Source organism: Ursus americanus, chromosome 19 (assembly GCF_024610735.1).
Source record: "Ursus americanus isolate L20-20 chromosome 19, mUrsAme1.1.p, whole genome shotgun sequence".
Classification (NCBI taxonomy): Eukaryota; Metazoa; Chordata; class Mammalia; order Carnivora; family Ursidae; genus Ursus; species Ursus americanus.
The window spans coordinates 55,931,095-55,958,833 of record NC_142145.1 but is presented as its reverse complement, the minus strand read 5'-3'; the positions used below and the strand labels follow the sequence as shown (position 1 = coordinate 55,958,833).

Sequence of the window (27,739 nt, the reverse complement as noted above, 5' to 3'; positions counted from 1 at the left end):
TGCATCTCCAGTGCCTCACCACAAAAAAGTTCTGTAGTATTTGTTCAATGATGAAACATTTATAAAAATAAAACACTGCTTTCAAACTGCCTAGGGTTCAACAAATGTTCAGAACTTCACAGCTAAAAGAAATCTTTAAGTCTTCTAATGATTTTATCTCTTTATTATGAAAATTTAGACTATACATTAATACCCATATTCCTACCACCTGTATTCAATTTTTAATTTGCCATATTTGCATTATATGCACATAAGCTCCCCACTTTTGGTTATACCATTTTGAAGTAAGTTGCAGACATCATGAGACTCCTGATACTTCAGCACACATCAAAGAATAAGAACATTTTCTTAAATAACATAATGCCACCACACCTTATTAACTAAAAATAATTCCTTAATCAAATGTCAAGTCCATATTCAAAATCTACCCAACTATCCTCAAAATGTATTTCATAGCTCGTTTTTTCCTAAGCAGGATCTAATCAAAGTTTACATGACTATTTCATTTTATCCACCAGCCAACTGAGACCCATAAATGTTAACTGCCCTGCAGTGCCTGGCTGGTTCGTAGAGCAGGCGGCTCTCGATCTCAGGGTCCTGAGTTCAAGCCCCATGTTGGGTATGGATTAAAAAACAAAAACAAAAACTGCCCTGCCAAAGACCATACCACTACTAATCTTTATCTCCGTAGGCTATTATATTCAAACTTTTACAGTGCTTCACACAAAGTCTTGACTGTCTAACTCCTGATTAAATCAAGATACTGTTTATTATAAGTAAACTGCAGAAATGTGGGAGAAGGTAAAACTGTTGCCATATTTTTAAAGGACTTTTTTTTAAAGTATGGGGAATAGAAAAGATAAGAAATTTGAATCTCTGATCATTAAAATGAAGAAAATCACGATAGGGAATGAGACCACCCTAGAAATCTAAACAGCCAAAGAAACCAAATTTCATCTTCATTAAAAAAAAAAGTAAATTTCCATTTCAGGCATTATGGCAAATTAGCTATCCTGACTGAACACCCCCCTACTATAAAAAAACTAAAAATGTTGGATAAAATTTAAAGAACAAAAAATTTTAAATTTCATCAACATGCTGACAAGAAAGAAACACTCAGAGGCCAAAAACTCAATGAAAACCCAGGAAGACAAGCAGGACACCAAGCAAACCTGGTTTCAGAGTTTCATAGCCCAAAGGGTCAAGGGACAAAGCCGCAGGCTACAAGAGACATCCCAAACACACAAAGTTATGACCCTAAAAGGCTATTCCCTCAGGGGTAAACTAGAAATTAAACTGTCCCTCAAAAAGAATTGCTACTCTAGAACCTTACACATTGGAGCAATAGGGGAGGGTATAAGGGGAGAAGCTTTCTTTTGGAACAGTAGTATTTACAGGAGCAAGAGAGAAGCAAAGCAAATACCTTCTTGAAGAATCCACACTCAGTGCAGGACTCAGTTTCCACTAATACATTTCTCAGAAGTATAAATTAACAATATTACATATGAAAACCACTATATATAATTAAGGTGGCAAGAAATTTTTTAAAAAGATAACTAGAAAATTCCACACACTTGGGAGACTAATACTTCTAAAAAACACAGGCCAAAGGAGAAATCAAAACGCGTACTTCAGGGGCGCCTGGGTGGTTCAGTGGGTTAGATGTCTGCCTTTTGCTCAGGTCATGATCCCAGGGTGTTAGGATCGAACCCCACAATAGGCTCCCTGCGCAGCAGGGAGCCTGCTTCTCCCTCTCCCTTTGTGGCCCCCCCCATGCATGCTCACTCTATCTCGCTCTTATTCTCTTAAATAAATAAGTTCTTTTAAAAAATGCATATTTAAAAATATTTAAAATTAAATGATAAAAATATTACTTATCAAAACTTGTGAGATCCAGCTAAGGCAGTACTTAGAGGAATGATACCATCTCTAAAATTTTTAAAATAAGCAATGTAATATATTAATATGGCTGGATACATATACTCACACAGTTTAAAAACATGTACAGGAACAATACACACTAAATCTATGATAGTGGTTATCTCTTAAAATGAAAAGGACTAGGACTCTGCAGGGCATGAGGTGGTGTACCTGCATCTGTAACTTATTTTTACAAATAATGATAATGATAAAAATAATACCTAATAACAGTAAGTATGGCAAAATATGTTAAATCTTGGTGGTTATTTTCTGTATTTCTACGTTAATTATTTTTCATAATTAAAAATAAGCTTTTAGGGGCGCCTGAGTGGCACAGCGGTTAAGCGTCTGCCTTCGGCTCAGGGCGTGATCCCGGCGTTATGGGATCGAGCCCCACGTCAGGCTCCTCTGCTATGAGCCTGCTTCTTCCTCTCCCACTCCCCCTGCTTGTGTTCCCTCTCTCGCCAGCTGTCTCTATCTCTGTCAAATAAATACATAAAATCTTAAAAAAAAAAAAAAGCTTTTAAAATATGTCATTATCTCCTAGAGTTAAATGCAAAAATGTTTAAAGATAATTTTTAAAAACCTTCTGGTGGACAACAATGTGGAAGCTAAAGTTGACTAAACTTTTAAAGCATTTTTTTTTTTAAGATTTTATTTATTTATTTGACAGAGAGAGACAGCCAGCGAGAGAGGGAACACAAGCAGGGGGAGTGGGAGAGGAAGAAGCAGGCTCCTAAGCAGAGAAGCCTGATGTGGGGCTCGATCCCAGAATGCTGGGATCACGCCCTGAGCTGAAGGCAGATGCTTAACGACTGTGCCACCCAGGCGCCCCATAAACTTGACATCTTTTTATGCAAAGTTTTTCAATTCTTTCTTTTTTAATAAACTTTGGAAAACAGAAAAAAAAAAACCTTTCTGGATATTTATGCCAGGAGTTTCTTCTCAATGAGTAATTCAGAAACCAATATCTACAGGACAGGAAACCAAATATTTAAAATATTTAAATATGAGATCATATAACTTTATATTAAATGGAATACTCACATAGTAGTTGTCATTTATTTGAACCATTGGTGCATTTACACAGGCCCCTAAACATTCCACCTCTATAAGAGTGAAAAGTTTATCGGGTGTAGTCTCCCCAACCTTTATTCCTAAAAACATAAATAATCACTGTTAAGGTTATATTTTAATAGCAAGGTGGCATAAGAAAACAACAAATTACAGAGGTATATAAAAAGTATTTAAGAAAATTAACTTTCTTCAACAAAAAAACTCTGTATAATTATACCAAGGATTTCTTAAGTGGACTTATTCCTTTAAAAACAATAAGATTTCAGGGGACTCATCTCTAGTGTTTGCTGTTCTACAGCAGTGAATCGGAATATAGTATTTTCATTTTGACTGTGATAGTTAACCTACTAAAATCAGTCACACTGTCAGATTGGCAAAGACTCAGAAAACTGCTGATATCAAAGATCATTAAGACTACAAGGAAAACAGGTACTCTCCTATCTTCAGGGGAGACATTTTGGCAAAATATAGTAAAATCTGACTCAATTCTATTCTTGTAAACAACCTCAGTATACAATAGAACAATCATGCAAAGATATGTATGTGTGAAAGTAACTGCAGAGTAATGTATAATAGAAAAACACGGCAGACATACATATGCTATAGCCAAAATAAAGTGCAAAAAGTTTTTAATAATGAAAATAAGCAAAACAACATAAAATCTAAAACTAATTATACCCATATCAGAATTTGTGAGGGTGAAATTTTGAGCAGACTTCAGCTTTCTGTTTTATATACAAACATGCAAATACTTTATATTCTGTAGCAACAAGATTAAAGTATACCTCCTTTTACTTCATTTGATATGTAGAGTTAAAAATGCAGCAATGGCAGTTTTGTATGGAAAAATGCCCTTATAATTTTATAAATGCCACTGTAATAACATCTTATTTCAAATTTCCCTTTCTGAAGCATCCTAGTCTCCTATCTTACTTGTTCCAAGACTCATTTGAAGAATACAAGGACAGTACAATCACTTTTTTATGTACCACATGCTATCATTACACAATGAGTGAAACTTAATTTCTAAACAATGAAAACTTTAAAACCCCTAGAAGCTTTTCAAATATGCTTAATGATTATGGGGGGAAAAAGGTGAAAATTCAGCTCTGAGGCTGAGAACTAAGGAAAATACAAAATAAGAACAAATAAAGGTGGGCAACCACAGTAAGACAAAAATTTACTGATGAAGTACAGATCAGATCCAATAAGATGGCAAACACTGGAAAACTCAGAAACGGATCAAATCTAAAAAGACAATCCTATTTTTCATAAAAGTTACAAATACAATGTGTCCCATACCAAGCTTTTTCTGAATGGCCTCCAGTATGCTGTCAGAGTTTCGAAGCATGCAAGGTGTAGTAGTGCAGACCTGAATGTGATACTTTCCAACTGGCTTTCGATTATACATTGTATAAAAAGTTGCTACTTCATATACTCTCATTGGAGGTACTTGTAAAACTTCTGCAACCTGAAATATTAGGAAATTTTAAAATAATTATGATCTTTATTAGTTGAGATTTAGGTACCTTGTAAAGAGCATAATTTCAATTTGGTAAAAATGTAAAACGTCTTCAGAAGCAGAACATATACTTGTATTTGATATTTGGGAAGTGTAAGTCCCTCAGCTGTTACAGACTCTACACTTAAATCACACAGACCCCAGAAGCTAACGGTTATAGCATCTCTTCCACTTTATCCCATGTCCCGTCTCTGTGAAACGATCATCTTTTTCTCTAAATCTTTTAAGTCTTTCACTGTTAAGAATTTCTACTTTGATCATTTCAACTCTCATATTTTATAATTTAAAATTTCTAAATGGCAAAAATTTGGTGACCAAGCCCCAATAAATTAAATACTTGAATTTTTTCAACCCTTCACAATTTTTCAAAAAGCCTTGATGTTACTGGTGATATACACTGCATGCAAATGGTATGGCAACACAAAAAAGGGGCGAGAATCAAAGCTCACCTATTAGCCTGTATTGATTTACGTATCTACACACTTTATATACACACAAACCACACACACAACACATACATAACTCTCCAGAACAATCCAAAACACTACTTATATTTTAAATCACAACACTCTACAAAAATCTTATGGACTAGTACTTCCCAACCCTTCACATCAAGATATTTATAGTAAATATTTCTTTTGACACAGTGGGGTTCAGGACCAATGGAATCATTATCTGAGCACGACTCTCTTGATCAGGGCAAGTCTATTAAAGAAAACAATATTGTTTTAGCTGTTTGCTAGGGATAGTCCACATATAGTCTATCATGACTATCATCCTGGCTGCAACTTTCCAGGTGACCTAACATCATTAATCTATCAGGTTGTAAGATTTGTGTCTGGCATTCTTAAAAATTAGGCATGCTTCCATGTTTTGACATGAAAGATGAGTTTGTTAAATGGCATTTCAGATGACAAATATGTTGAACTTCCTCCTATTAGAGATTCTAAAGGATATGTATTCTCAAAAGACATCTAATCATGGCTCACTTGTGAAAGATAAGTAGCTGTGCTAAATTTAATTTGGTGATACTAAAGCAGGCCCGTACCTCTGAATCTGGGAGCTCTCTCAAAACACACATGCTGGAGCCAGAAAATACACATGCTGGAGCTCTACCACTGATGCCTAACTTGAAAAATCTCCCCTGGGGATGCTGCTGTATATCTCCTTACACCTCAGTGATGGTTAAGAAACTAATGTGTGAGATTCTGGATATTGTTTTGGTTGTAAGGTTGGGTTTTCCTGGGGGCCGGGGGGCAAAGAAACAGTAACCCTAAAAGTCTCAAGTATAAAAACGGAATCTTGATTCTATTCTCTGTACATTATTTCCTGCTTCTCACAAATACACATTCAATTCTAAATATAACAGGACAATATTTGTGAAACATTTTCACATTGGTTCTCATTTATTTCATTCTGTTAAGCTTGCCATTCAGCAAGACTTCCAACACATTTGCCATTATTAAAGACATGAATTTTGGGGACGCCTGGCTTGCTCACTCAATAGAGTGTGCAACTCTTGATCTCAGGGTTGTAAGTTCAAGCCACATGTTGGGTGTAGAGATTACTTAAAAAATAAAATCTTTAAAAATATCAATTTCTTTTTTTTTTCTTTAAGATTTTATTTATTTATTTGACAGACAGCAGCGAGAGAGGGAACACAGGCAGGGGGAGTAGGAGAGGAAGAAGCAGGCTCCCAGCAGAGGAGCCTGATGTGGGGCTCGATCCCAGGACTCCAGGATCACGTCCTGAGCCAAAGGCAGACGCCCAATAACTGAGCCACCCAGGCACCCCTAAAAATATCAATTTCTGCAGAAAAGAGAAAAGCATTTATGAATAGAAACATACCTAAATCGTTATTTAGAAAGCTGGCTATTATAATACAAAAAACAATGTTAAGTATTTTAGAAAACACCCAAAGAGCTATGTGATTTATTGGGGGGAAAAAACTCACCCGACTATACTTAAGTACAACCAAACTTGCTCTGTAACATTTTTCAGTCAAAAAATAAATAAATATTAATAAAATAATAATGGTTCATAACCAATGTTAGAGTACGATACAAAGCAAATTAAGAGATATGAACATAATCTAAAATCTGCCTATGGCATTCCATTAGATCAACTGAAGACATTCCTATTCTTTAAGATAGATGATAATGATCTAGCCTAATAGACCAAGTAAAATTTAGAAAGTGAAAAAGAGAAATGAAGTACAGCAGAATCTCTGCAATAGTCAAGTAGAAAATGCACTGAATGGGAAATGGTTCAGTTTCAACTCTGTCACTTAGGAATCATAACATAATAATTTGAAGAGATCTACTCTAGTTCAAAATCTTCACTGCAGATGAGGAAGTAAGTCCACAGAAAAAACCAGATCTCTTAGCTCAAAGTCAAATGTATTTTCCATTGTTATCACACTGGCTTATTATTTGTATGATTCTCATAAGAATCATATTGACTTTGTATGGCACTTCATAAACTATGCCCTGCAACATAACATAATACCACAAAAATATAGTTATATTAATATAACAAGAATAAATGTGAAATGTGGATTACTGTTGAAACCACAATTAGAAAAAATGAGTCTTAAAAATATGTATGAATAGACTAACCTCCTTTAAATGGGTCGCCCATACCATTTCTGTATGTTGCTGATTATCAAGTGTAGGGTGCCATCAAATACTATGTATTATATAAATTTTATTAAAGCCTGTAGCCAAAGATGCAAAATAATAAAAAGATTCATATTAGCTGTGAGCAGATCCTTTTCTCCATCATTTTAGTGTTTAAACACACTAATTTTCAGAATACCTTGACAGCAAATTATACATATGTGGAATCTTTTGTCTTTATTATGGCCATTTCTCTCAAAAAGGGGAAAAAAAAAGATAAAACTACTTTTACTATAATGCCTTTACTATTTCCTGCAAGGACAAAAAGCTCTACCTTTTCAGTTCTCCACATTATTAAGAGAACCAACAAAAACACAAATTTGAGGAAACAAATGATTAAAGGATTCAAATTCCAAGACTTTGACATTAATAACCGTCAGAGGAATTTCTACATAAGGAAAAAATTCATACACAGTCTCTCCTCTTTTCAAACTAAGGCAAAAATGAATCTGGTACCTTGTTCATAGCAGAGATGGGCAGCCATCCATTCTGTCTTTGGGCTAAATCCAGGACTGGAAGCACAGCTGCTGCTTTATGTCCTTCTGGATAGTTTTTTACAATTGCCTCTATCCTCTGTATCAAAGAAAAAGCACATGTTTTGATACATCTGGAAGATATTAAATATTTTGTAAATTAATTATACTGTTAATTTAGTCATACCTTATAGTTTTCTGGTGTGAAATCAAATGGAGTATCTGGGTTATTCTCAGGAGTATCTCTGTGCTACATAAAGGGAAAAAATGTTTTCCACAATTATCAGAATTCCCTCAAAAGTGTGAAAAGCTTTGTATATTACTATACTACTTTGTATATTACTATACTACTATACTACTGATCACTTAATCTCTTCACTTTAATTCCAACATTATATAATCTATCCTTGCATCAAAAAGAATGGCTAACTATTAAATACACATTTAATGAATATGATTAACAAAGTAATGTTACCAGAATTCAAAATTTCAGAAAAGTTTTAGAAATCACTCTTTAATGATTAAGAGAGCTAGCTTTAGGACCAAACCCAAAAAAAGTATTATCCAACTTGATAAGAGAACAGGATCTTCTAATGTAATTACCAAAAAAAAAGCCAACTGCTGGAAGACTTATAAAATTAAGACAAAATTTTGAGTATGCACATAACATGCATTGTTCCAAAAGAGTGTGTATCAGATTATCAAAAGGGCCCACTACTTTAGGAAGGTACAAAAGTACCACCTCTTCCCCACATAACAAAAACTAGCCAATGGCAAGATGCTTTATTTCTTCTCCCCAAAAAGAACAGGCCCTCTTCAAAAACTAACCAGAAATGGCATGTCAACAGGAAATCAAATGAGTCACACTGAGATTAACACTTACATCAATTAATGTTTAGTATGCACGGTGAACACAGAACTGAATCCCTCAATATTTAACTCTCAAAGTTCTGCTTTTTCAAGGATATAAAAGGAAAAGAAAATGGAAACTTTGTACAATGATCTCAAATATGCGGCAAATTTAATACTTTTAGACAAACATGAAAAAATATAAAGCAGGAATCTACTCTATAGTATGGCTAACTCATTTATTAAGATTCAGCCTAGAAATAACTCAGTTAACAAAATTGTACCAGTAACTCTAAATCATCCTACAGGTCCACTAAATTGCCTTTAAACAACACAAGATTAATCCCTGAAAACTGTGCCTTATCACAGAAGGGAGATACATTATCTTATCTCTGAATTGTACAACTAAGCTGGGGTTTTCATGGACCTCTACCTGTAGTTAAACCCTGGAAACCAAAAATATAAAGGAACTACGAATGTATTCTCACTGTATTACTAAAATCCATGAGTTTTAAACTAGTACCATTTTGGGATTCCCCAAGTTGCAGCCACACAATCTTTAGTCAGCCAATAGGACTAATTTTTAAGAACCCAAAGTGAGACTAGAAATCAGTTTAGGGTTCACAGTAATTTAACCAAAAAATATTCTTTTTTTTTTTTTTTTAAGATTTTATTTATTTATTCGACAGAGATAGAGACAGCTAGCGAGAGAGGGAACACAAGCAGGGGGAGTGGGAGAGGAAGAAGCAGGCTCATAGCGGAGGAGCCTGATGTGGGGCTCGATCCCGTAACGCCGGGATCACGCCCTGAGCTGAAGGCAGACGCTTAACCACTGTGCCACCCAGGCGCCCCCCAAAAAATATTCTAAATTCAGAGCTACCCTGGTGTCAATTTAAACTCAGAAGGTTCAACTGGAATCACACATCTTTTGAAATTTAATGAATTCAATTAGCTATATTTAAATCACCACAATGGATGGCATATACCAAAGACACTGGTGTTTAAGATATCTTGGATTGTTACAATAGTTCTACCCAAATTTCCAAGTCTTTCCATTCTGAAGAAATTAGAGTAATTACTTACCACAAATAAGGCTCCTCCAGCTCCATTTTGCACAGCTGTCTTATGTAAATTCCTTATATGTCTCCCCTAAAATTTTAAGAAAATTTAGTAAACTATAAGCTTTAAGAAATTTTTCATGAGTAAATACCTTAAGATCCGTAACTTAAAACAACAGACTCAACTTATATAAGTAAAAGATCTTAGGAGATATGGCTCACTGTGCTATACCCCTCCCATCTCTATTTCAAGAGAGGTATAAGAAAATGGAAATCCAAGGTAAGGTTATTAACTTGCCTAAGAAAACACATGAGTCCATGGAAGAACCAGGTCCACAACCCGTATCTCCTAAGTTGTGTACCCTTTCTACTACACTCTTGCATTAGGAGAGTTGGTATTCCATTAATTTACAGCCTTTTACTTTTTTCTCAATCAAGCTGGATGCCAGCTTTCATAAACATGTTTTCATTCTGTACAAATGAATCATATACTCTGCACAAATGAGTCAAGTATAGCCACCTTTCAATTCTTATTGAATAGTTTAGAAACTCCAGCCATAGGGGCGCCTGGGTGGCACAGCGGTTAAGCGCCTGCCTTCGGCTCAGGGCGTGGTCCCAGCGTTATGGGATCGAGCCCCACGTAAGGCTCCTCTGCTGTGAGCCTGCTTCTTCCTCTCCCACTCTCCCTGCTTGTGTTCCCTCTCTTGTTGGCTGTCTCTATCTCTGTCTAATAAATAAATAAATAAATCTTAAAAAAAAAAAAAAAGAAACTCCAGCCATAAAGTTTCAGAAAGCTGCTTATGATGCTATGCAGTGACCATAGTCAGTTGTTTTAGAAGGAATCCATTTCATTACTTTCTGCTGCATTTTATTTCTTTGCCCTGTTGCTCCCAACACCCTAACCACCCTCTCTGCCACCACCAAAAGCAATTCAACCACTATTCAGAAATCCTTTGATTTCTGAGTTCTACTAATCACACAATGATAGAACACTGGATTAAACCAAGCATGGAACTAGCAAAAGTTGGAAATACAAAGAAAGCAAATGTAACAGAGAAGTAAACGCAGTGATACAATCATGTATTTAACTTTTCCCTAGATCCAAATATTTCAGTTGAAGAAATAAGTTTATGTAAATGCTTGTTAATTAACAAGATCCAAGTACAGAATGTGGTACATACAGAATGGCTAAAATTAACAAGTCAGGAAACGACAGATGTTGGCGAGGATGCGGAGAAAGAGGAACCCTCTTACACTGCTGGTGGGAATGCGAGCTGATGCAGCCACTCTGGAAAACAGACAGTACGGAGGTTCCTCAAAAAGTTGAAAATAGAGCTACCTTATGACCCAGCAATTGCACTACTAGGTATTTACCCCAAAGATACAAATGCAGTGATCCAAAGAGGCACCTCTACCCCAATGGTTATAGCAACCAATGTCCATAATAGCCAAACTATGGAAAGAGCCCAGATGTCTGTCCATCAACAGATGAACGGATAAAGACGCTGTGGTATATATACAATGGAATACTACTCAGTCATCAAACAAAAATGAAATCTTGCGATTTGCAATGACGAGGATGGAACTAGAAGGTACATGCTAAGCGAAAGAAGTCAATCAGAGAAAGACAATTATATCACATGATCTCACTCATATGTGGAATTTAAGAAACAAAACAGAGGATCATAAGGGAAGGGAGGGAAAAACAAAACAAGATGAAATCAGAGAGAGAGAAACCATAAGAGACTCTTAATCATAGGAAACAAACTGAGGGCTGCTGGAGGGGAGGGGAGAGGGGATAGGGTAACTGGATGATGGATATTAAGGAGGGCACTTGATATAATGAGCAATGGATATTATTTAAGACTGATGAATAACTGAACTCCATCTCTGGAATTAATAATACAATATATGTTAATTGAATTTAAATTTTAAAAATTTTTTAAAAAAGAATGTGGGACGTAGGTATAAAATACAGGGTAAATATCAGTTTCAGGATAATGCGGGCAGGGAGGGGAGAATTTGATCAGTACATAGGGGGCTTCAACTCTGGTTGTTTTTTTTTCTTAGGCAGCAAAAAGAATGCAGTGCTTATTCTTTTTGCTTTTCTGCATCTTAAAACACATAAAAATTTAAAAGAAAAAAATAATACACATCAAGGAGATTGTTTAAGTTCTTATACTTTTATTCAAATTCTCCCAAACTGCTTCAGGGTCAATCTATAAATTAAATACAAGATTATACTTATACCCCTGATCTGCCTGTCCAGAACCTAGACTGAGATAAACATAAACCTAAGGCCACAGTTCCCAAATAATACTGCTAAAAAAAACCCACACCACCAGCATAAAGCTTCGAAAAATCAACTGAAACTAAAATTTCTATCTTCTTTCTTAGAAGACAGTCCCTGCCATCACTTTAGCCGAGAGTTTTAAACCAAAGAATAATTTTTACTGAGTAACATTAGTGAATTACTTAACTAAATTCTGAGAAGAAACAAAAAATTTCATAATAAAGAATTAATTTAAGAGAACAGAAAGCATCCAGTCTCCTTTTTTCCTAACTTCTGAAAGCTAACATTTTGTTTACTTTACTGGCTCTTTACCCACCCCTCAGGGCAGGTTGTCCTCAGGGCTCAGCTCTGTCCTGGGTTCTTTTCTCCACAGATTTTTAGAGCTTATTCATTCTCATATGTTTAACTCCATGCTGATGACTCCTGAACCTTATACACATTTGATGACAAAAAATCAACAGCCTGAAGAGATCATAAACACATATAAATCAAATAGAAAAATGAATAAATATGAACAAAAATGTCTCAGTATAACTGCTAATGAAATAGTAATTTTTTTTAAAGGTTTTATTTATTTATTAGACAGAGAGACAGCCAGTGAGAGAGGGAACACAAGCAGGGGGAGTGGGAGAGGAAGAAGCAGGCTCCCAGTGGAGGAGCCTGATGCGGGGCTCGATCCCATAACGCTGGGATCACGCCCTGAGCCAAAGGCAGACGCTTAACGACTGAGCCACCCAGGCGCCCCCCTAACTAGTAATTTAAAACATGCATGTTTAAGCTGTGATCATCAAGACAGCATGGTACTGGCACAAAAACAGACACCTAGATCAATGGAACAGAATAGAGAGCCCAGAAATGGACCCTCAATTCTATGGTCAACTAATCTTTAACAAACCAGGAAAGACTATCCAATGGAAAAAAGAACAGTCTCTTCAATAAATGGTGCTGGGAAAATTGGACAGCCACATACAGAAGAATGAAACTGGACCATTCTCTTACACCATACACAAAGATAAACTCAAAATGGGTGAAAGACCTAAATGTGAGACAGGAATCCATCAAAATCCTAGAGGAGAACACAAGTAGTAACCTCTTCAACCTCGGCCGCAGCAACTTCTTGCAAGACATGTCTCTGAAGGCAAGGGAAACAAAAGCAAAAATTAACTATTGGGACTTCATCAAGATAAAAAGCTTCTGCATGGCAAAGGATAGTCAACAAAACTAAAAGGCAACCTACCAAATGGGAGAAGATATTTGCAAATGACATAACAGCTAAAGGGCTGGTATCCAAGATCTATAAAGAACTTATCAAACTCAACACCCAAAAAACAAATAATCCAGTCAAGAAATGGGCAGAAGACACGAACAGACACTTCTCCAAAGAAGACATACAAATGGCCAACAGACACAAAAAAATGCTCCACATCACTTGCCATCAGGAAAATACAAATCAAAACCACAACAAGATAGCACCTTACACCAGTTAGAATGGCTAAAATTAACATGACAGGGAGCAACAAATTTTGGCAAGAATGTTAAGAAAGGGGAACCCTCTTACAGTGTTGGTGGGAATGCAAGCTGGTACAGCCACTCTGGAAAACAGTATGAAGGTTCCTCAAGAAGTTAAAAATAGAGCTACCCTACAACCCAGCAATTACACTACTAGGTATTTACCCCAAGGATACACATGTAGTGAAAAGAAGGGGCACATGCACCCCAATGCTCATAGCAGCATTGTTAACAATAGACAAACTATCCTTTAACAGATGAATGGATAAAGATGATAGAGTTTATATATATACAATGAAATATTACTCAGCCATCAGAAAGGATGAATACCTACCATTTACACTGACATAGATGGAATTATGCTAAGTGAAATAAGTCAATCAGAGAAAGACAATTACCATATGGTTTCACTCATGTGGAATATAAGGAATAGTAGAGAGGACAATGAGGGAAGGGAGGGAAAACTGAATGGGAAGAAATCAGAGAGGGAGATACACCATGAGAGACTCCTGACTCTGGGAAACAAACTGAGGGTTGCGGAAAGGAAGGTGGGTGGGGGGATGGGGTAACTGACTGATGGGCATTAAGGAGGGCAAGTGATGTGATGAGTACTGGGTGTTATATGCAACTAATGAATCACTGAACATTACATCAAAAACTAATGATGTATTACATCAAAAACTAATGAGGGCAAGTGATGTGATGAGTACTGGGTGTTATATGCAACTAATGAATCACTGAACATTACATCAAAAACTAATGATGTATTATATGTTGGCTAATTGAATTTAAATTTAAAAAATAAAACATGTATCTTTAAATGAGATAACATTTCCAGCTATCAAATTAGCACTGATTTTTTTTTTTTTTAATAACAGTTCTGTTCAGTGTATGGAAGTAGGTATGCTTATACATTAGGTAAAAATTGATACAGCCTTTTAGGAGAGCAAATTGACATAGTGTATGGACAGACTAAATAAAGTTTCCACCTTTATCTTATTAAATCTAGAATTTTATCCTAAAAACAGTGTAAAAAGGAAGATAAAGGTTTATACAGAAATATATTTTCTGTATTGTTATAGCAAAACACAAGCAACCAAAAAGCCCAACACAGAAAGGTTTTAAATAAATATTAGTAATTCCAACAAAAATCATATTATGTAGCTGCCCCAAACTGTATTTTCTAAAAATAATGACACCAAAAGATGTATTTATGCCACAATCGTAACTGGAAAATATCAGGGTTAAATAAAACAAACAAAAAGCATAAAGTACCATCCCAATTATATTCAATATAGACACTAATGAAAAGACTGGAAGGCCATAACAATTTGAAGTGCTTATGTCTGTTGTTATGATGTTAACAAGATTATAAGGGATTCTTATTTTCATACTGTTTTTTGTGTTTTTCTCTATTTTCCATGCTTCCTTTGCAGCATGGATTAACTGACAAAAAATCTTATTTAAAACAAAACATTCATCAGGGCCACCTGGGTGGCTAAGTCAGTTAAGCACACAACTCTTAATTTCAGCTCAGGTCATGACTCAGGGTCCTGGGATAGAGTCCCCGGAAGCAGCTCTGCACTCAGCAGGGAGTCTGCTCCAGGATTCTGTTCCTCTGCCCTTCCCAGCACGCACACATACAATCTCTTTCTCAAATTAGTAAGTCTTAAAAAACAATAAAACAAAACATTCATCAAGTACAAAATGAAACTTACCACCTCTACTATTAATCCTATTTATCCTTCCAACTTCCCTATATATTATCAAATTAAACACCACTAATTTCTAAGTTAAAATAGCTTCAGTTTTGGGTCAATATTTGATCCCTTCCTCATTATTCCAGTATCTGTCACACGACTTAACTTAAAATGAAAAATACGGGGCGGGGTGGGGGGAGAAAGAAACAGATAATCTTGAAAGTTGGTCTCTGGGGCTAGGTGGCTATATACTGGAAAATCTATTTTGAGGCACTCTCTGGCTGACCTGTAGTTTACACACACAGACACTTCTACCCAAAATTATGTGTTTTAAAGTCCAAATCCTTGAAAACAGACTACTGATTGAAAACAGTCAGGAAAAAACAGCTAAGTCATAGAAAAAAATGCTGGAGTTTCAGATTTAAAAGAATTTTTTTTACTAGCATGTAACTTTACATAAGTCACTTAATTTTTTTAAGCCTCGATTTCTGCACCTATAAAACAGGGATGTTTACTTACTGGAGTGCTTTGAGGTTCAAATAAAGTTTCTCTGAAACTACTATATAACCTATTAAAGCATTATCACATTTGCTTAGCTGATATGAGAATAAAACATTTAATAACTGAAAAATGGAAGATTTAAACTTCATTTTAAGAACTAAACAGATTTTTAAATTGCGCTTTGTTAGCTGACTCTAACAAAGAGTCACTGTCACATTGTCACAAAGAACAGATTGGTGATAGCTTCCTGAATTTCTACATAATTATTTTTATTATTTATATCCACATAAGATCATCAATTTTTCTGGTGAAAGTATATTACAGATGGTTGAAAATACTATCTCCTCTCTCATCACTGAAATTAACCTATAAATCTTTTTTTATTTAAAATGGGGGAGGAAGAAGTAATCATGCTGGTAGACAATTTTCCATGGGTGTGGGTTTCTGCACATCTCTGAACCTGAGCAGAGGCACCAGCCACTGACAGCTTTCGTTCCAGACTGTCTTTTCAAGGATTTTTGTAGAGGGTATCTCCCTCTCAGGCAAACACTGGGCAAGTTCTCTTGCAGCTGGGGTTGGGTTCCTCGGTTATGATGCACAGCATTCACCCAGGCTGCTCCATGTCACTCCCATGGGATGTGAGGATGAAGGAGAACCAATCTGAACAGGAAACATATGCTACCCTACATGGCCTGAGTAATGAAGTCCTCTGTCTCTGACCCAGGAGTCTCAGTCGGCATCCATTAGACCGAAGCAGGTTAACTTGTTGGCTGGCAGGTAGGGTAAAATCCCAGAGCCTTCACAGTTTTTGACAAGAAGATAAAAATCTACAAATATACCAGTCTGCATGTCCCACTAATTTTTCAAAATATAGAAAATGTTATAAAACGGAGAATGAATACAGAGGTACTACAAAAGTAACTACCAGTAACAGTGGCTGTCTCTGAAGAAGGGGATCAAGGATGTGGAGTGGGAAGGAAATTTACTCTTTAATATACGCAATACATTTAATAGACTCACCATAACATATATCACTGTACCCCTATTCTTTAATGTATATTTTATACTTACTATAATATGTATATCCTTGCATACTGTTTGAATTTTTTGCCATGTATATGTATTACATTTCAATTTTTTTTAAGATTTTATTTATTTGACAGAGAGAGCAGAAGCGGGGGAGCGGGAGAGGGAGAAGCAAGCTCCCTGCTCAGAAGCCCAATGTGGAGCTTGATTCCAGGACTCTGGGATCATGACCTGAGCCAAGGCAGACGCTTAACTGACTGAGCCACCCAGGCACCCCAACATTTCAATTTCTAAAAATGAATTGTCTTTAGTCCTTTTCCTCTCTATCACTACTCCACTTCAGACATCATTCCAGGTCTGTGCATTACTCTAATAGCTTTCTAACTAACTCTTCCCTAGTCCAACTCATCCCGCCTACTGTCACCAAACTACTTGTCAAAATACTCTTTCTAACAGTAGAAAGGGACCAATACGAAATAGATCAATTTCATCATTTCTAAAAGTCACATTTTCCACAGTCTAACATCTTGGGAATTGGGATCTATCACTGGTACTTAATATTCCATAAATATACTCTTTGCAGAAAGACAATACAGCTGAGTTGTTAAAAGCCCAGCTCTAGAGCCACTTTCCTCATCTATAAAATTGTCCTTATAACAGTACATACTTCATAGGACTGTTGTAAAGATTAAAAGAAATAATCTACATAAAGTGCTTAATATGCTGCCTGGCATGTAGTAAGTACTATATTAGTGTTACCTATCATTATCTATTATTGTAGAAGTACTATCTGTCAGTCACTAAGCTTTTTACACATTATTTAATTCTCGCAACTTTCATGAAAGATGGGTATTATTTCCAGATTTAAATGAGTCATGAAAACTTCTCAAGATCACGTAACTAATTATTGGTAGAACTCACATTCGATCTTAGGGCTACTGCTTACAAGGTTATGATCTTATTATTAACCACTTGAATGGAACTATTTGATGATATCAGAGCTCTAGAAGTATAGAGTAGATCTAGGAAATCAGGGAGTTTAATGAAGAAAACCCTGGAATGCATCCATACATAGGAAGACAGATTAGAAATGAAAAGACCTGCCTCCTCCATTGGTTCACCATGTTCCCATTTACAGAGAGAAGTATGTACCTATGCCCTCTATTTAAAACAAGCTATTTACTGGGTTTTTTAAAAAACTTTTTTCAAAAAAAAAAAAAAACACAGTAAATGCCACGCTTTTGTTCCTACAGAAAACCCAAATATATATACATTAGCATAGCATTTGAGCAACTTTCAGTGTCTGAAGCTGGAACTTCTTCAAAATAGTAGGAAAAAGGCTCAGATAATTTGTTTATAAAAAAATGAACAAGCAAGATAGGGTAAACTGATAAATATTAGCCCTCATTGTTTCTCAACTGGCATAAACTGTTACTCATTCACATCAAGTTAGCACATGGCCATTTTCAAAGCTGCCCTGTTTTTTGACACCTTTAAGAGCTTCACCTTAATTACATTCATTGTAACATCCACATCAGACACTTCCAATAAAGGAATAAGTAAGATATGAAAAGTCTGCATTAACATCTTTACACTACTTAATAAGCCATTTGAATTTAGTTTCTGGAATAAAGAGGCATTCCAGACCAATTATTGGTGTTGGAATTGGAAATAAACAACTTAGCAGGGCTGGACTGATTTGAAGAGTAAGCAGAGTTTTCTCCCCTTAATGTCTAGTCTTTTCACCAGATTAAAGTCTGTTTCTCACTAGACTCTAAAGTATCTATACTTCAATGAATTCCATTTGAATTCAGTGAACTCCAATGAAAATTCAATTAACTTTTTTTAAATAGACAAGAATAATTTGACATACAGCACAGAATTAATAGTGGACTTCAATTCTAGCTTATTCTTTTTTCAGAGTGTTTCAGAAGGAACAGATTTATAACAGGCAAATAATGGCAGTGTTTTCTGTGAATTCACTTGAATGACTCTGTGTTAAGTACTTCAGGATACCTTTTTTTCACTGACTCCTCAAAAATCTATAGTTATTATTATTTCCATTTTACTTTTAAAGAAATTTAGGCTCAGAAACAGTAACCCAACCCTATATCACACAATTAGTGATAGAGATGAGGTCTGAGTCCAGGCCTTTTGGATCTAAGTCGTCTCCTCTATTAACCCTTCTCTTTTTAATCATCATTTGCATTACCAATACTACTAGCTCAAAATGACAAAAATTTAAATTTTATATTCTTCCACCCACTCCCCAAGAACAGAATCTTTCGTGGGCCCTACATTTGTTTTTTTAGTTTCTTCTAAAACGTTTGCTCAAACATTAACAGTATTCATAAAGGATAAGGAAGCTGCAAAACAGAACTGACACAATCAGTAACCTAATTAGTCAGAAAGACAGGACTAAGGTCGAGCAACTGAAAATCGGTGTTTTCCTTTATTAGCAACCAATTCAGGCAAGGAGTATACCTTTCACACTACCCCCAAACATTCATAGATTAAATCCGTAATATATGTGTGCACCTGCAGGGGGGTCACGGCTCACATGGGAAACATCAGGTAAAGGGAAAGTGATACTGGCTTCCTCTGTACTTTCTTGCCACTGTTCACCAATTACCTACTCGCCTATTACTTACAGCCTCCCCCACTGCCAGCTCAAGCAAAAGCCATTTCTTTCAGCTGTCTAGAGCAAAGACATGCAGAGAACACAAAGAGCTCCCCCAAGAGTCTGTGTATGATACACTCGGAGTAGGTATTTCTACATTTTAAATAAAAGTTTTCAGTGCATTTTAGTTTAATAAAGTAGATGATGGCTGGGATAATAGTAACTGTGATACCTACTTCAGGGATAGTGATAATAAATACAAGTGCTTACTCTGAATCAGATACTGTGCTACAAACTTAATAAATATCCTCATTTACTTCTTCCAGCCACCCTACCATATAGGTACTATTATCATCCCGTTTTAGAGATGTGGAAACTAAGGCTAAAAGAACAAAGGAAAAAAATTTCCCTAGATTGCAGTGCTAAATAAATGAAAAGCCAAACATAGGTTTGCCTGACTTGAACCTTAACTTTGCCTTAATCACTAAAATTGAGTTTTGTCATATTTTCAAATATACATGGGAGGGCTCTTACAAATGTCTTCCAAATAAAGTTCCACCAATAATTTAACTAAAAATGCTAATTCTGATTAAAGAAATCTAAATGATTTTTCTAGCACTATAAGAGAATTAACGAGCAAAATTTGGCCAAATTATGTAATAAAAAAGTTATGCAAAAAGCCCAGGTTTTATAGGAGCATTACAGATTAAGAAGACCATATCAATGGCAACAATACTGTCTATCCTGACCACAAATCAAACAAAGCGCTCTTTAAAAATGTAAAATCCAATGTGGATACAAACAACACTCGAGTGTTCTAAGGCTAGGAATACTTCATAGAAATGAAACATCCAAACATCATTTCAGTCACTAGACCTAGGTTCAGCCTCATCTTCACCAATTACAGTACTGTAACCTTGGGCAAGTTACCTCTCTGTACCTAGGTTTGCTCACCTATAAAATCAAAGCAGTACCTATCTGAAACTGTTAAAAATTAAATGAGGTAAAGTATTTAGCATAGTATCATTATAAGTACTCATGTACTGGCCACTATCATTATTATTATTATTATTATTATTATTATTGGAACTTTAAACAATAACGCTCCAGTCCCCCATTATCTTTTCTTCTTGTGCCCCTAACATGAAGGCAATAGGCCTCAATAATCCAAAAACAGATGAGACCCTAAATAATTACAAGTTGATTTTAAGAGGGAATATTCATTTTCAAGTTTAAGGGATTTTAAGAGCTTTTAACTTAAAGAATTAACTGGTAAAACTTAAGCACAATTTTTGTTTAACTTGAAAACCAAATAAACATGAACAAATGCTGTATAAATGTAAACTATTTTCTAGTCCTAAGGACTAGTACTCAAATAAACATGTATTATTTAAAATTTAATAAATCTATGACCAGAGGAGCTCAGTATGTGTACTTTTAAAGCATCACTGCTGATCCTTTTGATCAAGTTTGCGAATTACTACTTAAGGGTAGATGGTATCTATATCCTAGCATGCAGTTGATGGATTTTATGAATGGTCTTCAAAATGTAATGACCAAGAATAAGAAATGCTAGACGATCTTTTCCAACCCAGATCTTTGGAAGTACTGAAGAATATTAAGGAGTATTTAGTCAGCGATAATGAGGAACTCCATACTTCAAAATATCAAGGATACGTACAACATTATTGCTATAAATGTAGCCGTCCGAACAGAACATGACATTATCTGTGTTTTTCAAACTGTGTGATTTTTTCATGGTACTATCATGATATTCCCTAAGGAACAAAATTGTATCCATCATGACCAAAGTTAACCACCTCCTCTTATCCCCTCTGCTCTCTTCCTAAGTACAGTGAAATCACTTCCCTAGTCTGCTCACACTGACAAACCCTTCTATTATTATAGCACCTATTAAATTAAAATCTTCACCATACATACCAATTTCCCTCAGTAAGCTTGAACAACTTAGAAAAGCAGTTAAAAGAAAAAACAAACAAATGCAGCTTGCAAACAAACCCAGTTCAGGCTCCTACTACTGTGTAATTATGGGCTTATTTGTCTGGGAATCTTCAGCTGTCTCACCTACAAAATGGGATAACACCCAGGAAAGTATCCCATATATAAGGCACTTTCCCTCTCTAATAACAAGGCAAAGAAAAAGGTGTTTAAACATGTAAAGCTTTCGTGCTTGTTGAATGAAAAAAAATTTCCTACAACTATTTTTCCTGACTTGACTCAAAAAGTGGCGGGTAAGTCTAGGTTTCTCAATGGAAAACTGTACTGACACGGTCAATGAACCTATAATTTATTACCCGAAATACCGGGCTGATAATAAACGGTGTTCAAAAAGAAGGGAAGTTAAGCTATTTATATCTTTGAAATGGAGACTGAGCTCATATGTCCAGTGTAAAGATCTGAATTTGTAATGTGTGATAGTGACCTGCTGAACCTCACTGAATAAATTAAAAATTTGCTCATTTCTCTTTCGCCTTAAGTATTCAAGGCCATGGCAGGTAGAGTAATGATGCCCCCAAAATACCCACTTCCTAATCCTGGGAAACTGTGAATATATTAATATGCATAGCAAATAGAACTATGGTTGCAGTGGTTACAGATGAAATTAAGATTGCTAATCAGCTGACCTTAAAATAGGGAGATTCCTATTCTGGATTATCAGGGTAGGTTCAAGGCAACCATAGGGCCCTTTAAATGTGGAAGAGGGAGCAAAAGAAAAGATTATGTCACAAATGATGGAAGCAGACTCAGCGATGTGAGAGCTTAACCTGCCCTTGCTGGCTATGAAGATGGAAGAAAGGGGCCATGAGCCAATAAGTAAGGGCAGCTTTTTCTAGGAGCTGGAAAAGCCAAGAAAACAGATTGTCCCCTACAGTATTCCAGTAGCTCTGCCAACACTTTGATTTTAGCCCAGTGAGACCCATGTCAAACTTTTAACCTACAGAATTGTAAAACAATAAATCTATTATGTCACCAAGTTTGTGGTAATTTGTTAGAGCAACAATAGAAAACTAAAATAAATGCTTTAAAAAAACCAAAAACAAAAAACAAAACTCCTTTACAGTCCTTGAGCCAAAATGTAGATACCCTGGGACACTGCAAAATCAGGCTTAAGAACCTCTAACGGAATGGGAAAACAGTTCATTCTACAAAACTTAATATTTAGAAAGAAAAATGCCACCACAGGAGGTTCCACTTGTAGAGTAGCTGAGTAGATATTATCAGGCCAAACCACTAACAACTATAAACTCTGGACAAACTATTTTTTAAAAAACTAAAACCCCAAAACACTTCTGAAGGCACTGTGGAACAACCAAATGCAGGCAGACACAGAAGGGGAGTCTATACTTAGATGAAGCCAATGAAGGTTTTTTGCTTTACACTTCACTTCTTTTAGCCTGAAGGTAGACCCCTGTTAATCCTGCTCTGAGCAGCTAAAACCCCAAGAGAAAACCTGTAGCTTTAATGGCTTGAAGAACCACAGGACAGTTTGGGACAATCACAGGACAGTTTGGGACAACCACAGGCATGGGAAAGTGGGAAATCCAAGAAAAGGAAGAGCCAGAGAAGCCCCAAACTCTGTGGCTGACCCCAAACCATGCATACACACGGGGCCAACTCCAGCCCAGCTAATAGAACTGAACCTATATTTGAGTTACTGCCCACAAGGGAGTTGGGTTATAGTTCAAGTTCAATTGAGTTAACAGCCTGTCACAACAACAAAAAAACACTAACGGAGGAATTAACAAAATCTGGAGTTTCTATGACATACCGTTCACAATGCCCAGGATCCAATCCAAAATTACTCAACATAAAAAAACAACAACAAAACAACCCATTTTCAAGAAAAAAGACAATCAATGGAGATTACCACGCAACAATTTCAAAACTGCTAAACCCATCCTTGAGGACATAAATAGATATATATCTATCTATACATATATCTTCAATGAACGAAAAAAATCAAATAGAAACTATAAAATAGAACCAAAATTCTAAAGCTGAAAATACAGTGTCTGAAAATGCCACAACTCCCCACTTTTATTGAACTAAGCATTGGCTTGGGAATGAGGCAGTGATGAGCTGCAAAGTGACGTCGACGTTACAGAAAGCCATGGAAAATTACTGAAGAAGAGAATAAGCCTATTCTGAGTATCTACTGCTCCATAATTCACTTTAGGCAATTCTTGATAATCACTAAATAAGGTATTACCGTACTTTACAGAAAAGAAAAATGAGACTCCAAGAGATTAAGAAATACGGTTCAGGGGCGCCTGGGTGGCACAGCGGTTAAGCGTCTGCCTTCGGCTCAGGGCGTGATCCCGGCGTTATGGGATCGAGCCCCACATCAGGCTCCTCTGCTATGAGCCTGCTTCTTCCTCTCCCACTCCCCCTGCTTGTGTTCCCTCTCTCACTGGCTGTCTCTATCTCTGTCGAATAAATAAATAAAATCTTAAAAAAAAAAAAAAGAAATACGGTTCAATGTCACACTATTATAGGCACTTCTATTTTAATTTTTTTTTAATTTATTTATTTGACAGAGAGGGACAGACAGAGAGAGAGCACAAACAGGGGGAGCGGCAGAGGGAGAGGGAGAAGCAGGCTCTCCCCTGAGCAGGGAGCCCAATGGAGGGCTCAATCCCAGGACCCTGGGATGATGACCTCAGCCGAAGGCAGACACTTAACTGGCTGAGCCACCCAGGCGCCCCTTGTAGGAACTTCTAGACAGTACTAAGTTATGGGTATTTTTAAAGCAATGATAAACTGAAGTCTGTAGCTAAAGAAATTGGCAGTTAGCTAGTACAATAGAAATTATAACAAAATAAGCAATTTCTTTGAAAATGCAAATTGTTTCCTTAATGGTTTCTCTTTAAGGAAAGGAACTTTATTAGTGGGACCTCATACACTTTTCCTGATATTTCCTACGTCATTCTGATATTCTATTTGAAAATGGTTAGAAGGGCCTGGTTACATAGGTTATAGAACATCCTCACAATGGAATGCCACACAGCATTAAAAATGACAGTACAGAAATGTTTACAGGTAAGGAAAGCAGATCAAAATGTTTTGTGAGAAAAAACAGGCTACCAAACAATGTGAACAATACCATCCAATTTTACCAAAAAAAAAATTCTGTAAGGCCTGTTAATTGCAGACACAAAAATGTTAACATTTTGGTAATTTCCAGGCTGATGAGACTATGGGTAATTTTTATCTTTTGAGCTTATTCTGTTTGCTGTTTCCAATATTATGTTTTTTCTACAATGTATTACTCGTGTAATAAAATTAAACTTCTAAATCGAACCATCACGCTGTACACCTTAAACGTCAGAGATTTGTCAATTACTCAATAAAACTAGAAAAAAAAGAAAAAAAACCTTAGACTTATTCATGAACTCTACAAGTATTTATTGGGTACACACTAATCAGGTAATATTTGTACAAAGGAAAAAAAGCTGCAGAAACTAACATAAGACTTGATTGAAATTTTCTCCCACTACCTGAGGATATTCTTTTCCATTGTTTAAACTGCTTTTCGATGTATACCTCTAATAACCCTTTGCCGCAAAAACTGAAGAAGTTAAAACCTATCTGTACTCTCATTTCTGTCCTTTCTACTAGTAGACAAGGCCTGATCCTCACCACCTCTCACCTGGGGTTCTGCAAGAAGTCTCTCATCTATTTAGTCTCTCCGCCTCTGGCTCTGATCAAAGGTATTCCCTCATTCCCATCCAGCCATCTATACAATACAAAGAAACCTGAACTTGTCCCTCTGCTCCTTTAAAATCCTTCACTGGCTCAGCACTGCCTCTAAGATAAAGCCAAATTCTTTGGCATGGCATGCAAGGAGTTCCAACATCTGGGCACCTCTCTTATTTCACCTCTGGATTCACCTTACTTCCAACGGTGGAGTCCAGCAACACTGCTTGAGGCTTCTTATATGCACCAAGCTTTTCCTTGCCAACTATCAATAGCCTTTTCTTACGCTGTCCTTTCCACCTGTTATATTCTCCCTAATATATGTGACATTATCACCAATTTGTTAGTATTGCCTCCACGAAAAATCTTATACCACTTTCAAACCAAACTGACCTTACTCATATCTCTTAACAATGTACTCTTACGCTGTATGATATTTACCTCAAAGTTTCTCTTACATGAGACTATCAACTCCACAAGAACAGGGATTGTCTAAATCCGTTTATCCATAATATGGGGAAATAACAGTACCAACCTCATAAATGAGATTTAGATATAAATATTTAACAATGTGCTTAGCACATAGAAATTAGTCACCAAATGTTACCTATTATTATTATCCACATTGTTATCTGCAGCCCAGCGGTGCAGTAGGACCTCAAAATTTTACTGAAAGACTAAACTCTGCAAATTGGAATATTCCTTCCGTTTTATGACCAAGAAAACTAGGTGAGAGAAATCACAGCCCAATGTCACAAAGCAAGAAAAGGCAGTGAAATCACCATCCAAACTCAGGTCTTAACTCTAAAGCCCTGAACTACTCTATACTACTATGCACTATCTCCCTGTCTTCTGCTAAGAACTGACTTAACCGTTCTATTTTACTGCTAGGAAAAAAAAAAAAAGGCTTCTTTCCAGTAAATGCTGTTATAATCGTCATTCCTGGAGTCACCATTTCTAAGTTAACTTGAATGAGTGTTTCGACCGGAGACTGAATTTCCTTGCCTAAAATAAGGACATGTACTTGGATCTCAGAACCCCATTCAATCTCTTAAAATCTTTCTGGGTGCAGTCTTTGTGGTAGTTTCTTTCACAAAGTTAGTATGATACGATTATTTACTGAACTTTTCCGACATGCAAAATACGATCTTCACTAAATCAAAACACCTCTTCGCCCAAGGAAACGCTCTTTAAGCTTTCAACACGCAAGCCAGAGCCTACAATTTCAGAGTCCTCTCCAGTGCGCTGCAACCTGACAGCCACAAGGTCACCAGGCTTGGTAGGCAAGGTGCCTCCTTTGTGGGCGGGGGTCTTAGAAACCTATCTGGCCGACGCAGGCCAGGCCTATGTTCTGCGCTAGGGCGAAAGAGCAACAAACAGACCACCTGACGGCCCCTCCTTCTTCCTCTCCTTGACCACATTAGGCGTAAACTTCCTAGTCCTGTGGGGGAGGCCACGCACCCGCCGCAGCTACTTCTGCGACCCTCCCTCGGCGCTTCTCGCTGGCGGTGGAGCTGTGGCGGCCTCCCTGGGAGAGGGCGAAGGCCGCAGTGTCCTTGCCGCCGCCTGCAGGCCGTCCAGAGCCCAGCGCTCTCGTGTGCCCACGACAAAAGGAGACACCGAGAAAGAGAAAAGGGCAGCGGCAGTGCCCGGGCTCATTCCGAACCTCCTTACCCACTGGGCGGTGAGACCAGCCGCCTTGGCCCGGAGCGCCGCGGAGAAGAACATGGCGGACCAAACCGTTGGCCTTTCCCTGCGGCACCAGGCGAGAATCCCGAGCGAGCCTGGGACGCACGACGTGCGCGCTCCCGAGCCCAGGCCTAGGGAGTCCAGGGCGGCGCGCAGCTCCCTAGGACGAGGCGGCGGGGACGCACGGAGGCTTGCGGTGACTGCTGGGGCCCAGTGGGCGGAGACTTTCCCAGGGAGGGGCGGGGCGAAGGCCAGCCAGGTCCATAAAAGGCTGGGTCCCACAGGCTGTGGCTGGGGTCTCAACCTTGAAAGGGAGAGTCCATGAGCTGTGCCTTGGGCTTCTAGGGAATGTAACGCCGATCTGGATTTATGGGGTGAGCTTCCCTCCTGGAGAGCCTTTTGGGGATTTAACCACCTACTTTTTTTTTTTATCGTGGTTACTTAAAAAAAAAAAAATCCGTTGTAACCCTTTGTAAATCATATTTTACAAGTTATAGAATTGAAGATGCAGAAGACTGCCACTGAGTGAGGTATACGCTAAATGCCTTGTTTGCCATTCTTTTGCTTTGGAGATGTGTGCTGACGTATTTAGGGGTGAAATAATGTAGCTGGAATTTGCTTCAGAATAATGGAGATATAAATGAAACAAGATTGGCTATGAGTAATGACTGTTGAAGATGCAGTAGTTCTCATGACTATTCTCAGTACTTTTGTACATGATAGAAATTTTCCATAATAAAAGAAAAGCCACTTCCTTCTCGATGTTTGTTTGGTCATCTCTGGAAATTCCAACAAGTATTTACTCAGTAACAGCCATAATATGCACCGTGCTGTTTCCTGCTGTGTAGAGTTTACCAAGCACTTTACTGCCTCTTGATTTTTCCCTTTACTGCCTCCTTTTCTTGTGCGTCATGTCTTGTATCACCCCTTCCTTTTGCCCATTTTCTTAACTAAACTTATGAATGATTTCTGGAAATTTCACACAGTTTAGGGATTTAAAAATTTTATTCTTCATTAATTTTAAAACTCTAAAGTATTCCGTTGCAACCACTTACGAATCATATTTTACAAATTATGAAATTCAAGTCACAAGAAGTCTCCCAACC

The 27,739-nt window shown here is 37.1% G+C and overlaps 1 protein-coding gene across 1 annotated transcript in view; it reads right to left on the bottom strand.

The window, feature by feature from the left end:
• NDUFV2 (NADH:ubiquinone oxidoreductase core subunit V2) overlaps positions 1-26,776 on the bottom strand; it is a 33,901-nt gene extending 7,125 nt beyond the window's left edge. The window contains exons 1-6 of the mRNA XM_045793870.2: positions 26,619-26,776; positions 9,603-9,668; positions 7,858-7,920; positions 7,654-7,770; positions 4,300-4,468; positions 2,968-3,077 (exon numbers count right to left, since the gene is read on the bottom strand). Coding sequence (XP_045649826.1) covers positions 2,968-3,077; positions 4,300-4,468; positions 7,654-7,770; positions 7,858-7,920; positions 9,603-9,668; positions 26,619-26,672 — 579 coding nt within the window. The 5' untranslated portion in view covers positions 26,673-26,776. The remainder of the gene's footprint in view (positions 1-2,967; positions 3,078-4,299; positions 4,469-7,653; positions 7,771-7,857; positions 7,921-9,602; positions 9,669-26,618) is intronic.
• Between the last annotated feature and the right edge of the window lie 963 nt (positions 26,777-27,739).